This window comes from Dromiciops gliroides, chromosome 2, assembly GCF_019393635.1.
Source record: "Dromiciops gliroides isolate mDroGli1 chromosome 2, mDroGli1.pri, whole genome shotgun sequence".
Taxonomy (NCBI): Eukaryota; Metazoa; Chordata; class Mammalia; order Microbiotheria; family Microbiotheriidae; genus Dromiciops; species Dromiciops gliroides.
In genome coordinates, this window is record NC_057862.1 from 391,335,937 (window position 1) to 391,351,641 (window position 15,705).

The following is a 15,705-nucleotide window of genomic DNA, read 5'->3' on the forward strand; positions in this document are numbered from 1 at the left end:
GACCCTGGGCAAGTCACAAACCTGTTTGCTTCATTTTCCATAGCTATAAAATGAGCTCAGGAAAAAAATGGAAAACACTCCATTATCTTGGCCACAAAAACCCCAAATGGGGTCATGAAGTCATACATGACTGAAAATGACTGAACAGTGGGGCAGCTAGGTGGCGCAGTGGATAGAGCACCGGCCCTGGAGTCAGGAGTACCTGGGTTCAAATCCGGCCTCAGACACTTAACACTTACTAGCTGTGTGATCCTGGGCAAGTCACTTAACCCAATTGCCTCACTAAAAAAAAAAAAAAAGAAAAGAAAAAAAAATGACTGAACAACAAATAGTTTGCTTTGTTTATATTTATTTTCTTTTGTCTCCCCCATTTGATTATAAGTTCCTTGAGAGCAGGGACTGTCATTTGCCTCTTTTTATATCCCTAGCACTTAGCAGAATTCTTGGCATATAGTAGCCACTTCGTGTTTCTTTGATCGCCTGAAAGACCTGGCTGTGAGTGTGCTTCTAACCACTTACTAATTTAGGGAAGCCATTTCCCCTCTCTAATAGGCTCCCAAGGTATATTCAATCTTTTTTTTTTTTTTTAGTGAGGCAATTGGGGTTAAGTGACTTGCCCAGGGTCACACAGCTAGTAAGTGTTAAGTGTCTGAGGCCGGGTTTGAACTCAGGTACTCCTGACTCCAGGGCCAGTGCTCTATCCACTGCTCCATCTAGCTGCCCGGTATATTCAATCTTGATGACATGCCTGTCCTTTTCTCAGAGCTCATGGTATCTGATTGGAACAGCAGAGGATTTCTCTTTTCTCTCTAAAATATATATGTAATCTCCAAACAGCCTTAGAGTGGTAAAAACACCTGGGGGTGTTTGTGTATGTAAATATAGAATCTGCTTTTGACACTGGCAGTCACTCTAGCAAGTCACTTGACTTTCCACACTTTGGGATTAGTATAAGATGCAGAAAAGTTGCCAACCTTCATAGGCAAAAAAGGGTTTTCTGACCCAGGGGTTCCCTGCACCAATCAAATCAAAGCACCAGTTATCCTATCTCTGATAATTTATGTCACACACACACACACACACACACACACACTCTCATATCGCCTTCACTGTATTGAAACAAAAACTTTCTAGCCCGTTCTATTTTAGAACACCGGATTGCCAGAAACTCCACCAATACCTAAAGGAGAATCCTTATGGTCAATAGGCAGGTGACTGGTATTGTGACCAGAGAAGTAGATCTGGTGTCTGAGAGACCAGGCTTTGAGTGTGCTTCCTAATCGGGGGATGTCATTCCCCCTCTGAGACTCTTTTCTGATCTGTAAAATGAGAATACCATTTACACTACCTGCCTCAAAAAAGGACTAGGATCTAAAGTTTTGTGTAAACCAGTAGTCACTATGTCAGTTATTGTTTTACATTTATCTAGTTTTGAAATGGACTCTCCCAGCAAGGAAGTAGAATGATGACTTTCAGCACTTCTTGGGAAATGATAATCCCTAAAGTTGAGCGCAATGTTACCCTTTCATTTAGTTCAAGGTTCTCTATACTTTTTCCCCCCTTGTAAGTATGTTGCCCATGCCTCTATCTCCAAGGATTGAGCAAACATATGAAGAGCTGGCAATAGCACCTTTGGGCTAGAGAGGCAGCTGTTCCCAGAGACACAGATCTGACCATCCACACAACTTCCCAAGCTTCTTCCAAGTGGGAAGAATAGGCAGCAACACCAACAATGCCTCAGCATTTGGTGACTTTGCCAAGGGGAGGCAGGCACCAGTTTCCTGCCCTAAATATCTCCACAGTGTGCTGCCACCACCCATTTGCTCCAGGCAAAGGGCTTCCTCCAGGTCTTCTTGAGAGCATGGACGAGAGATCATTGGAATTAAATCCGGGAGATCAGGGCTGCCACCCCCTTATTTTATGGATAAGAACACTAGGGCCTAGAGAGGGCAAAGGACTAAAGTTACATAAGTATCAGAGGTCCTACTGCCAGAGGAGTTTTACTCAGTAAGAAGGATGTTCCCTGACCTAATTTGCTTGGTGGCTTGCTCCTGAACCTCTTCATCCTCAATGGGAACCATTGTAAGGTATATATCTAACATACAGCCCCACTACTCCAGCCATCACACACCAAGGTTGTTTTCCATATTTTATTTTAAAACAATAGTAAACAATTTTATTTATTGTCTTAATCCAAACCACCTGACATCTGGCTTATCTCTGGCCAAAAAGTAAAATGGGAAGGGGATGTGGGGGCTGACCTAACTTCCCTGGAAATAAACCCATTTTCCTGACATCTGGAATGGCTTGTGGATACTGTCTTTGCAAAAAGGAAAGTAAAGAAAAGCACCACCAAGGCGTGCTTCAGCAGCAGCAGCAGCAGCAGCTCAGGAAACCAAAATATGTTTTTTCTTCAATGATTTGAACGTGTCCCAAACCATCCAGTTCGATTCTAGATATTCTCTGGGCCTTAGACACATCTTCCCCTCAAAGATTCCTTTTCAAAGTCACTTTAAAACAACAGACCCAAGTACAAGTAAAATAACTTTTATGATGACTTCCTCAAGACATCCAAGTTCTCTTGTCCAGCATGTGTCCTGGTTTGAACAAACACATTGCCAGCTAGTGTATTTCCAGTCTGTAGTACCCGCCTGTGAAAGAGCTGAGACCTTGGGAGACAAGTCTCGAGGAAAGACAAGTGTTCTGAGCCCAGTAGGGGAAGAAGGGCAGTGTCAGGCACACCCCCAGCTCAACTCCTGGTTCTTTTCCTTTTGTTTTGGGTGGGTGGGGAGAGGTGGGAGGGGGGGACTGGAAATGGGAAGGAATGAAAGGAATAGAAGAACAACTGCTACCTGATGGAAAGACAAAAGGAAATGTGTAAAATAGCTCGGGTTTCCCCATCGACAATGTAAATGGCATTTAAAAAAAGTTCTTTCATTGTGGAAGGTACAACCCATTGCACACACAGGGATCAGAGAAGGCCCTTGAATGAGATTACTGTTGTAAAGCAATGGCATCACCAGACCAATGAAGAAGCACTGTTTCTCTGAGCTATCACTCTCCTAGTTATGGAAATAGCTGCATAATAGGGAACAATACTCAGAAACGGCATCCTCCCTGCCAGGCTGTTATTGGCAGAGAGGAGATAGGAATCAAAGAAAGGGCTGATTTCCCCAAAAGCTCTGCCCTAAGCCCCATGTTTTATAACCACACTAAGAGAAGAGGTAGGCTGCTTCCTAGTGTTCAAAGGAAAATGTCCATCAAGTTTTGTTTCTTTCTCACAAAGTGCAGATGGATGGAACTGACATCGCCCGAATGGTCTGAAGTTAGACTCTCCCTGTGCCACTGAGAAACCAACACTACTCTGTGGGTTCCTCTTCAGAAAGGCCTTACCACAGCCCCAGCTCCCCATCTCAAAAAATCAAATTAACCTTAGAAAAAAATAAATAGCATGTATATTTCATACCACCTCAATTCCACACAAATACTTGGCTGTTAGATTTTTTTTCCCCACCCACCACCCTGACTCAAGTTCTCGGGTGAAAGTTTTCTTCTACCCTATCATCCCATCCTTAGTCCCTTCCTCTGGCCTTTGATGTTATGGTACATTCTGCTTCTCAGTGTACAGTGGTGGTATGGGCAAGGTCCATTTGCATCCTGGTCCCATGGGCAGTGGGGATGCCTAGCAAGCTGCCCAAGCCAATGCCCAGGCCTCTGGACTCCCGCTGAAGGCCCCAGTCTGGCCTTTGGTCCATCTTGTTGATTTTTTTTTTTTTAAAGAAGAAAGAAAGAAAGAAAAAGGCTCCACGTGGTGACTTGGGTCTGTCGAGGTCTCCGTGGCGGCATCCTACCAGTCAGATCTGTGGGGCTGGCCCAGCCATGCCCGAGCACTCTCACTGTAGCTTTGTACCCAGCTTTCGCTGTCTGTTTCTGCAAGGTGGCATTGAACAGGTAGTCCGGAGAATGGTAAAAAGAAACAAAAAATGAGATCCTCCCCTAAAAAAGGCAACTCACTTCCCTTTCTCTCCTCCAAAATACTTTGCTCTCTACCCAATTATTTTTATTATCACTCCCCTATGTGGGTATAGCACTTCTCAGTTTAGACAGAAATGGTTTGTGCCCACTGTGTCATTTGCTCTTCACAACAGTCCCATGAGGCAGGCAGGCAAGCAGGCCGCTTTACAGAGAAGAAAATTCAAACTCAGGGAGAGGGGAAGCTATCAGCTCAAGGTCACATTGCCAAAAAGAGGTGGATTTGGGCCTGGGCATCTTCAATCCCTGTTTAATACTATCTTCACTATAGAGTAATCCCCAGGCAGGCAGGAACTCTCTCCACCTCTGGCCAGCTGTGTCCTTTATGCCATTAATGGGATTGCCTTGCCCCAAAGCCCTCAAATCCCCTTTCCTAACAGATGTGGGCCTTTACCCATTTAGCTTGTTACTACAAGTCAGCCAGAATGCACTCATGAATGCCCATCTCCAAAGCTGCCCACCAGCCCACACACCGCCATGGCTTTCTTTTCAGCCCTTTGGGTAACTCCCTCATTTAGGGAGTATTATTAACTCCTGAGATTAGAAAACTATAGGGCTGCCCCTTCTCTCCCTCACTGGGCTGTGGTTAAAAAAAAAAAATCCTCAGTAAATTTTCAAGTGCTAGAGAAGTAGGAAAGAGTGCTGTCCCCTCCTAATGCCTTGCTCTACATCGACTTTATCTGAGCCCAATTTATATTGAATTACTTGAGTTCTTGGGGGGGGGGGAGTCAGGGGGAAGAAAAGTTGAAACACAAAGATTTTAAAAACTGATATCAAAATTTGTTTTTACATGTAATTTGGAAAAATAAAATTATAAATAAATAAATAAAAACTTTATCTGAGCTCCACGCCGGCCTCCAGTTCTGGAGTGTTCTCCCTGCTCCCTGACACCCTTTGTTTGAAAGCCCAATCCTCCTGGCCTCTCTGTCAGAGAACTCAGCAACTAAGTTAGACCCTTTCAGGTCTGATATTCTATGACCTGTGTATTTCTAGGCCTTGAGTTCTATGCAGACTTCTGTTCTTTTGAGTTCTAAGAATTAGGTTTAAAATCATCCAGAATTAGAAGGGAATGTGAATAGAGAGCTGAACTGGGAGACAGGAAGGCTTGGGTTCAAAAGGATCTTCCAAGCTGACCCTTAATTGGAAAAATGGGGTCAACTGCCTTCCAGAACATCCTTAGATAGCTAAGAGCTGTTCTAGGAGACCCCTTGGCCAAAGGGATAGACTTAATTCAAGGCCGGTTGTGGGAGTGTAGGTGGGCTTACTATCTTACTCACCTGGCCTCTGCTCTGGTTACTGTATATTCAAACCACAGGACATTGGGGATGAGGCTTGTGTCTCGAATTAAGAAGAATTCAGATATGGGCCTAGGGAAAAAGAGCAGCACACTCAGGATGCTCATCTTCCACGAGGTCATCCTGGAAAACCCCCAAACTCCAAAGTGTTAAAGGGCTCAGGCTATGCATACTTCCTCCAACCCCTTCCCCTTTGCTTCCAATTTTCAAAAGGGCAAAAAAATCTAGATCTAGCTACCAAGTCCTGAGGAAAGAGCCCAACTGCCTTGGGGTGGGGATGGGGGTGGGTGACAGAGAATGGGGATCCCAGGCCAGAGGAGGAGAGACTGGGTCAAACAGTAGTCAGTTCTTGCTGTAAAGGGCATGGGAAGTGCCAAGAGAGATAGCGCTGGCCTACCATGTCTGACTGGGGTCAAAGTTCCACTGAATAAGTTCCCATATAGTCTTGGACACAGAGCTTGGTACATGCAACTCTGAGACCTGAGGATTATACCTGTACCTACACAGGTAGAAGATGCTGCCCTTGAGCTCAGAGGTCCTAATCCAGAGGAACACCCAGAGTCCAAGAAGCAAACTCCTGAGCCTAAAGATGGGGTGGAAGGAATAACCAATACACATAGGCCTTCCACATATGGCTCCTGAGGCTCACTCAGAATCCTAAAGCGCCTTCCTCCTTGCATGCCTACTCAGTGGTGAGGGGGGAATCCACTTGGGATTTTGTAAAGAAAGGCCTGCCCACAGTCTGGAGAGCAGAAAGAGAACCGTGACAATGGAGGCCTGGGTTAGGACTCAGGATGCGTGAGTTCTCTTCCTAACTTTGCCATAGGTCAGGCCCCTTGATGTGCAAACCATCCCTGGAAGAAGAGCTCCCAAAGGACCCAGTGAGGAAGGAGAATATGGGATGGGGAAGAAAAGGTCCCGAACTCCTTGAGAGAAGGGAAGTGTGGGGAAAAGGGCTCTGGGTGGGAGGGAATTACCAGGCTGCTATCCTGGGGAACAGTGGAGTGAGGATCTCCTGCGTGAAGGCAAACCATGCCACAGCCATGATGCTTCCTGCAACCCCGCCATAGAGAACCTGGCTCCAGGTGTGGTACAACAAATACACTCTTCAGCAGAAAGTGAAGGGAGGAACCAACGAGAAAAAGAGATGCATAAATCAGACACACAGTTCCTGGCAGCCCAGGATGCCAGGACAGAGCCGAGGCTAAAGCCAAAGACAGTTGAGTGCCCAGTACCTGAGATGAGACCCACAGTGCCCATTGGTTCAGTGGCAAAGCTCCTTTCTTAATGGCTCAGCCAGGTCCTGAGCTCAAGCCCAGGATCTCTGAACTCCAAACCCAAGGCAGGGCACAGTCCGGCACAAAGAGGAGTTTCTTGGATCTAACCAAAATATGGTGAGCTGAACAGGGACCAAGAATGATGAACCAGTACAAGCAGAAGTTAGGCCTCTCTCTTCGATGTTAAATAGAATCCTAAGAAACAGCCCCACTACCCACTCCTGTGCAGTGCAGTACTCTGTCCTTCACTCTGAATGATTTCGTGGCCTCTGCGGCTGAGTTCTCCCCCATGTCCATGGGAGGGAGGCCTACGGTATGCTTCCAAGGCAAAAAGGAGCAAAGAGAGGGAGGAGCCAAGCTTGGGGTCAAGTAAGGGGCCTGGGGAGGAGGCCCCAAGGAGAGGAACAGCCTCCTGGCCACTGAGGGAGCTGGGAACAGAGGGGAGCAGTGAGATGCATGGGCAAGAAGAGAGAGCAAATACTGCTGCATACCTACTATATGAGACGAGAAAGGCTACTGTCACGAGGCCCAGAGAGAGCACGTGTCTCCATAACAAGTCCAAGAATCTGGCGTTGTTTGTTTGGTGCATTCTAAAGAAAGAGGGAAGAAATGGGGGGCAGTGAGGAGAGAGGTACTGCGGGTCCTCGTCCTCACCCTCCTCAGCGCTGAAGCAAACAGTCGCCATCATCCTGGACCTCTCTGCAGCTTCCAACCCCAATGACCAACAATAATACCTTCTGAAAACATGGCTTCTGGAACACCACACCTGCCTGGTCCTCCTTCAACATCTCTTACTGCTCTACCTAAGTCACTCTCCACAGAGCTACTTCTTTATCTTGATTCTTAACTGTGGATATCCCAACCAAGCGACCCAGGGACGAGGCAAGGACCCAAGTGGAGAGGAATGTCATCGAGCATTCTAGGAGGTGGCGACAGGGGGTGCCAGTCCTTAGACAACACCAGGGCCAGTGGAAGGCCTGGAGCATATGAGGGCACAGGGAAAAATGCCTACTAAGTCTGGGATGCTTATACTGCTCCCCCACTTCCCGCTCAAGATACTTTACCTTAAATAAAGAAAAAGGAAGGAGTAGACTGAGAAGAACCACATGAATTGGGAATGGCTGGAAGGCATCCCATATTTGGTATTCACCATGGAGTGGGCATCTAAGAACAAGCAGACAACGTCCATCAGGCAGTGTCTGGAGTACACAGCTGGTCTCCCCCTGGATAGCCAGCGCCCCCAAGCCAGGAGATGTCTTCATCCAGCTTCGGCTCTCCCACTGCACCCCTCCAAAGGTCCCCCCATACCTCCACAGGGCCGGGGCTCCCGGATAATGTTCTTTATTAGCCAGTTGACCCCCTCGTTGAGTGCCAGACCCCCCAGGAAAGAAATCTGTAAAAGAAGGCATGGGGTCAACTCTGCCTTTGGAAGCCATAAGCAAGTCCCTCCCTCCCCACCTAGATGCTGACCCTGACCCTCCACCCTCCTCCCAGGTATTATTCTAAGATGATGGAACTAATCTGAGGTCAGCAGGATACTTAAAAACACAGGCACATGGATCCACGGGCATTGGGGCTGGGGGGTTACTATCCTGGTGCAGCTGACAAAGGGCAAACATGGTGTGCCGGGAAAGAGCACTGGATTTGGAGCCAGAGGTCCTAGGTTCAAATCCTGCCTTACTAACTCCTAACTATACGTTCTTGGGCAAGTAATGTCCTATATCTTGACTTTCATTCCTCCTCTGTAAACTGAGACACTTGCATTAGATGATCTGAGGTTCCTTCCAGCACTAAATCCTATGATCACCCGCAGCAGAATCCTGCCTTTGGGAACCACTCGGGTTTGCCTTGAGGTGCCGTGAGGCGCTGTGAACAACTGCTTACGACACGGAAGGGAGACCACTTCCCAGTGGTAGATGCTTCCCCACCTCCTCTTGCCAGTCTTGTAGAGGTAAGGCTCCCTCGACCCCCCCCCCCCATTGAACAGAGGGAATGCAGAGGGGCTCTGTCATAGTGAAAAGGACTTCCGGGGGCAGGGAGGGGAGTGGAGAGAGGCAAGGCAGACTCACAGTGTGAAGCTCTCGCTTGAAGATGATAAGCGTCACAAAGCCAACAATGACAAAGATGGGACTGAGGCTCAGGTAGGCAAGGAGGTGGCCTGAAAGATCACCTGGGGAAGGAGGGAGGCAAGGAAAGGGAAGAACTGGTCAGAACCCATCTGTTCAAATAAGACACCCAGCTACCCAAGAGGAAGCCAGTCCAAGGGCTCAGTGAGCCCAGGAGAAACTTCCAAGTTGACCCGGGACCGCAGGAACTCTAATGGTGCCAGCCAGCTCCACTCCACGAGAAGGGAGCGGCTGTTCCAGCCAGCCAGCCTTAGCCATGGGAGGAAGCAGGCTCCAAGCTGAATCTCCTCAGCTCCTCCCCAGAGACAGCATGGAGGGAAGCCTAGCAAAGGAGGAGAGGAGGCTCGGGATCTTTCCCTGCAGTGACCAGGGAGGGAGAGAGGGGCAAACTGACTCAACAGAACTCATGTTCCTGGTATGGAAATTCAGCCTGAGGCACAGAGCACCCCACCATCGTCCCAGCCCACCCCCCAGTTTAGCTGCCTCTCACCACCCAATAGAGCCCTCTCAGGCATTCTCCTCTTTCTTTCAGGAATAAGCCCCAGAACCAACCCAGCCTCCTGATCCTTACCCTAGGCTCAACTAAAACTGGGGGTGGGGGAAGTTGTAATTCACCTTCAGTTTTACCTCATCCAGACTGTCTGTGCCAGACTGCTGTCTTTGCCCCTCTCAAACTTTTCCCTGAGGTCAATACCTGGTACATTTCCTAGAAAACAGCCCAGGCCAAAGGCCAGATCCACACTGAAATAATTCTAACCTGGGAAATGGTCCCAAAGAAACCTAACTGGACTTAAGCCAGTCTGCACGGAAATCCAGAGAACACCAAGCCAAACCCCAGTCACAGGTAGGGAAGGGGGGAGACAAACACCCTGGAGGTCCAGGTAACCCTGAGTCTTCCAATGAATGACTCAAGGTATCCAGGCCAAGAGGGAAACATATGCCAGGCTGGCTTCATTCCCAACCAACTTCAACAGAATCCTAGGAAAGAGCTAGACTAGGAGATATCAAGAACACCAGACTGGAAGTGAAGAGACAAATTCAGGTCTAATGATGTAATTAAATGTGGGAGTTGGGTAGGTCATATTCCTTCTCTGGGTCTCAGTTTCCTTATTTGTAAAACAAAGGGCTAAACTACAGTCTCTAAAGTCCCTCAAAGCTCTAACACTGCAAAATTCTATGGCAATAAAAAGTCCTGGGGGAAGGTAGGTGTCACAGTGGATAAAGCACTGACCCTGGATTCAGGAGGACCTGAGTTCAAATCTGGCCTCAGACACTTGACACTTACTAAAGCTGTGTGACCCTGGGCAAGTCACTTAACCCTCAGTGCCCCACCAAAAAAAAAAGTCCTATCTGCAGAGCTTTAAGCACGTATATCTTCTTCTTTCCTATCTCAACATTTCTGAGAACATTTATTCAGATCTTCTGGTTCCCACTGTTCCCTACCTTACCTTATGCACATCCTATAGAATGAATGCTCCTTGAGGGCAGGGACTGTTTCATCTTCTTCTTGTATGCCCTAGCACAGTGTGGGGCATAGAGCAAACAATGAAATGTTTACTGAATTTAAACATATGCAATAGCATCCCCATTTTAACAGATGCAGAAACTTCCTGAGGTTCAGGAAGATTGGGTCAAATGCCTAACATCAGAGATGGCACTCTAAATCCAAGGTATCAAGACTAGAGTTCAATTAAGAGCAGCAGGCTACATCCCTCAAGTATGCATTCTTTAGAAAGCCAACAAATTTTACTACTTTTTTTCTCTTTTTTGGTGAAGCAATTGGGGTTAAGTGACTTGCCCAGGGTCACACAGCTAGTAAGTATCAAGTGTCTGAAGCCAGATTTGAACTCAGGTCCTCCTGACTCCAGGGCCGGTGCTCTATCCACTGCGCCGCCTAGCTGCCCCTCCAAGTATGCATTCTTGAGAGCACCTAACACAGCCATACACACAAAGGTTCTGGATCAAGCTAACACCTTTGGTCATCTCTCTGAGGGCCATCAATGGTTCTCCTGCCCACTTCCACTGCCTGAAAAGGGTCTAAATGATTTTTTTTTTGGCAGCAGCAATGGGGAGATATAATTGCGGCAGAACAGTGAACACACAATGATATCACAAAAAAGGGGGTGTCCCTCTGTTGATTTCCCTCCTTTTCCAGAGCCCAAAAGCAAGGATACTTGAAGGAGCAAAATCTGCCTATCAATATCATGCATTCTCCTTCAAGCAAGCAGGAGGCAGGAAGGGTAAGGATATTCTCACTGACTTTGGCAAAAAATCACTATCAGTGGTTGTTTTTTTTTCAATTTCAGGGTTTGGGGGTACTAGTGGTTGCCACCGCCCAAAAACCTATCTTGTTGGCTATGCAAAAAGCTTAGGAAAATATGCAAGCCTCAGTGAGCCAGGGACAGAAATTTCTGTCATTACTCTGCTCAGGAGTATAGAAGATGAAACTAGCTTCACATACATTTCCCTGTGGACTAGGCCTTGAATTAGTGGGAAGACTGTGTGCTACAATGGGCATTACAGAAGGTGAAACTCAATTAGCTGTCCCCTTTCTGCGTGAAGCTATGTGGCCCTGGGACCTCTGTACATCCCAGTTTAAGCCTTAAGGAGACTCTTTCCCATATTGGTATCATTTCATCCTCAGGATGGACATAGCCTTTGGCTGTTTCAAAAGCAATACTGTACCAGGTACTGCTCCCAAACAGCTGTGAGATGTAGGGCAACTCACTTCATCTGAGTCTCAGTTTCCTCATCTGCAAAATGGGAATAACACACAGCTATTAAAGCTTAAAACAGCACCAAGCGTTTTGGTACAACCTGTATTATCTCTGTTTTACTAGCTAACCTCACAGGATGGTTGGGAGAAAAGCACTTTGTGAACTTTAAAAAATAAAAAGTAAAAATGTGAGTTCTGAATCCTGTGTCAGACTTGGAAGGGTATGCAGACAAAGGGCAGGGACAAGCTTTCCAGGTCAGCAGCCTTTCGGCCCCTTTGTAACAGATCGCAAAAGACCAGGCATAAACTCATTCCTTCACAATACGTCCTTTCCCCAGACATTCTGGGCTCAGTCCAGCCTCTGGAGACACATCACAGGGCCCAAAGGTCCCAGGACCCACACCCTGCAGCAAGAGGGTAAGGGTCAAGGGCAGGGGGAGGGAGGGTGGAGTTGGCCCCAGGGAGTCAGAAGGTCTTCTGGCTGTAATCAGAGGCAGCTCCAGGAGGGGCTTGCCCAGCTCCTGAAAGCAACAAAGCAGTGAGGCGGCGTCTACAAGGGGCAAGGAGGGTGGGCGGCTGGTCCAAGACAAGGAAACTCCAAGTGCTCACGCACTCTCCCCTCCCTAACCGAAGGGGCAACACCCCCTCTGCACGCCAGCTCCTCTGGTGCTCAGGGGGCAGTGACGGGGAAAGGAGGAGTCTTGAGACCCAAACCATTCCATGCACCCGACAGCTCCGCACCCCACAAGCCCACTTCACGGGTCCGTGCCACTGAGCCCAGGTAACTAGCCGCGCAAGCGCAGAGTGGGCGAGCCAGCGGCTCACAATTTAGCACTGCTCATCGCCACCTTACTGCGCCTGCGCATTATGCTCAGCGAAGGGAGCCTTCAATGGCTCACTATTTGACAGCTGCCACCCCAGCCCCCGGCTGCCCCCTCCCCTGGCTCACCCGGGGAGGGAGAGGCCGGTGGGGAGGGGCAAAACACAAGGAAGCTCTCCTTTGAGGGCCTGGGGCTGAGTTTTACCTGCGGGATATTCGACGTGGGTGAGGGTCACCGGCCGCCATGAAGCGGGGAGCGAGCACTGTCCGTCCGCTGCCATCTTACCCGGAGACCGGGCTTTGCCGATTAGCCAATCAGGAAAAAGAGGGGAGATGGTCCTGACCTATCACGCTTGGAAGTCTCCTCACACCCAATCGTCGGCCGCTACAGGTAGTGGCGCAGCCCATCAGCGCGCAGGCCATCGGCCTAGCCAGAGCAACGAATCAAAGTGTGGGGTTCATGGAGCTTTCGAGCTTCCCCCATCGGGGTTCAATCCGTCGCGAGCACAGGTAGGGACCTGGCCAATCAGAGTAGGGTAGGGTTACAGCCCATAAACTGGAGCAGTGTGACCAATCAGAAGGAGAAACTGGCGCTAAAGGGGCGGGCAGAATGAACCAATCAGTCTTTAGTTTGGGGGGCGTGTTGGACTTTGGTGGGAGCTTTAGTTTGGGGGCCTGGCTCTAACCTTATTCATGTGCTTTAGAGTAGTTGGGGGGTGCCCTGGCACTGGCTCTGGGCTCTTAGGACCGCGACCGCCAACTGCTCGACAGAGCACAGGGGGAGGATACGGGGAATTGGGGGCTGGGGCACCCTTAGCTCACAAGTCACCCAGCCTGATACCCGAGGAACCAGAAACCACTATGAACTGGGAGTACTTAAATCAGTCTCTTTGGAGGAATAAAAACAATCAGAAGGAAAAAAAACCTATATCATTTTAAAATATATTGTTTATTTATTTCGTTAACTATTTCTCAATTACACATAAAACTTTTTTTTAACATTCTGATTTCCAAATTCTCTCTCTCCATCCCTCCCTACTCTCCCCTCCCTGAAAAGGCAAGCAATATGAGATCGATTACACGTGTGAAGTCATGCAAAATATTTCCATATTAGTCATGTTGCAAAATAGAACAAAGATGCAAGAAAAAGAAAGCAAAATGTGGTTCAATGTGCATTCAGAGCTCATCAATTCTTTCTCTGAGGATGGATAGCATTTTTCATCAGCTATATTATTATTAAAATAAAATTTCATTATCCCTCAGGCTAAACTCCTACATCTACAGACCTGTTTGTGAGAATTGGTTCCTTATGAGAGCAACTTAGCTAGTACAGTGGATAGAGCACTGGACTTGGAGTTAGGAAGACCTGAGTTATAAAACCAGCCTTAGAAAATAGCTGTGTGATCTGGGAAATCTCATTCTCCCTCAAGATTGAATCTGCTCCAGTCTTCTCATCTTCCATCAGCTACACTACTTTGGAGATTTCTCCATCATGCTCCATCATGCAGAATACCTTCCTACACCCCCTTCCTCTGACACACCACTCCAGCTCTTTATCTTCCTTTTTTCTGCATAGATTGTAAACTCCTTTAGGGCAGGAACTGTCTTTCTTCTTGTTGTTCGTTCGGGTTTTTTTGTGGGGCAATGAGGGTTAAGTGACTTGCCCAGGATCACACAGCTAGTAAATGTCAAGTGTCTGCGGACCTCAGGTCCTCCTGAATCCAGGGCCGGTGCTTTATCCACTGTGCCACCTAGCTGCCCTGTAATTAATCATTTTTTAAAATTTTGGCTAGTGAGTAATTAATTTGCCTTTCTCTCATAAACCAAAGACCCCTCATGGAGGCCTCTTGATGTTTGTATATCTTTGCAAGAGTGGGTATTCCTGACAAGGAGAAATCAACTCTGATTGAGTAACAATTAATGAAAGAATTAATATTATAATGAGAGGTGGGCCTATTCTAATGAGGGGCTGGGGCTGGGTATGTGACTCTGATTATGTCACTGATGTACAGACTCATCTCAAGCCAGAATATTCTACTTTGGGCAATCCACCCTCACCCCCAAACCTGTCAGAGCAGAACACAATAGGTTCAAATTCACCTAGATTAGATTCTCTTTGTAAGGGTTTCTAGTAGGGTGGGGTAAGAATTCTCCCTAGAGGGGGGCAGCTAGGTGGTTCAATGGATAAAGCACTGGCTGGCTCTAGATTCAGGAGGATCTGAGTTCAAATCCAGCCTCAGACACTTGACACTTACTATCTGTGTAACCCAGGGCAAGTCACTTAACCCTCATTGTCCTGCAAAAAAAAAAAAGAATTCTCCCTAGATTAAATGATCTAGGTGGAATAAATTTGGGAGCAAGGTCAGAACTCTCCTTAAGAGACTGGACTTTGAATGAGGAAATAGAAAAGAAAACAATCTTAATCTCAATTAATAATTGGTTATTAATATGAGAGAAATAATAATTTCTCTCACAGAAATACAATGATCCAAGAAAATTCTGAAGAATTTATGAAAAATGCTGTCTACCTCCAGAGAAAGAACTAATGGAGTCTAAATGCAGATGAAAGCATACAATTTTACTTTCTTTATTTTCCTTGTTTGGTTGGGTTTGGGTTTTTTTTTTTTTTTGGTCTATGTTTTCTTTCACAACATGGCTAATATGGAAATATGTTTTCCATGACTGCACATATATGTAATTCATAACAAATTGCTTGCCTTCTTAAGGAAAGGTAAGGGGAGTGAGGAACAGAGAGAATTAGGAACTCAAAAAAATTTTGAAATGAATGTTACCAATTGTTTTTACATGTAATTAGAAAAATATATATAAAAAAAGAAACATATGGTCCAAACAGTCCTAAGACTCACACCCTGAAGGAGGAGAGAGTAAAGGGGGACAGCTAGGTGGCGCAGTGGATAAAGCACTGGCCTTGGATTCAGGAGGACCTGAGTTCAAATCCGGCCTCAGACACTTGAAACTTACTAAGCTGTGTGACCCTGGGCAAGTCACTTAACCCCCACTACCCCGCAAAAAAAAAAAAAAAAGAGAGAGAGAGAGAGTAAAGGGAGTAGGGAGCCAGGATAGAAGGCTCTTCAGCGGGCTGAAAGAGAGGGTCTTAGTTCACACCAGGAGAGAGATGGAGGGTTTCTACTATTTCCCCAATATCAAATATTTCATATTCACTATATTTATTGAGAGAAGAAAAATCAATTTGAGTTTTAATAAAGTTTTTGGGTTTGGTTTTTTTTTCAATACTAAGAATTTTTTTTTCTAGTTACATGTAAAGATAGTTTTCAAAATTTGTTTTTATAAGATTCTGAGTTTCAAATTTTTCTCCCTCCCTCCATTCCCTTACCCCTCCCTAAGACAGAAAGAAATGTGATATAGGTTATATTTGTATTTCTTTAATAAGAATTGTTAAAATATAAATGGAAAAAAC

At 46.7% G+C, this 15,705-nt stretch overlaps 1 protein-coding gene across 2 annotated transcripts; it reads right to left on the reverse strand.

Moving 5' to 3' along the window:
• Positions 1-2,148: 2,148 nt before the first annotated feature.
• Positions 2,149-12,732, reverse strand: DOLPP1 (dolichyldiphosphatase 1). 2 transcript variants are annotated; one of them, XM_043981989.1, is made up of 8 exons: positions 12,472-12,732; positions 8,674-8,774; positions 7,913-7,997; positions 7,669-7,768; positions 7,096-7,194; positions 6,305-6,433; positions 5,310-5,399; positions 2,149-3,930 (listed from the first exon to the last, which is right to left on the reverse strand). In XM_043981989.1, exons 1-8 carry the CDS (start codon positions 12,545-12,547, stop codon positions 3,894-3,896), a joined length of 717 nt encoding a protein of 238 aa, XP_043837924.1. In that variant the 5' UTR covers positions 12,548-12,732; the 3' UTR covers positions 2,149-3,893. The 2 variants fall into 2 exon arrangements, with proteins under 2 accessions (XP_043837924.1, XP_043837925.1); XM_043981990.1 differs by lacking the exon at positions 12,472-12,732 and adding an exon at positions 11,416-11,440.
• Positions 12,733-15,705: the final 2,973 nt, after the last annotated feature.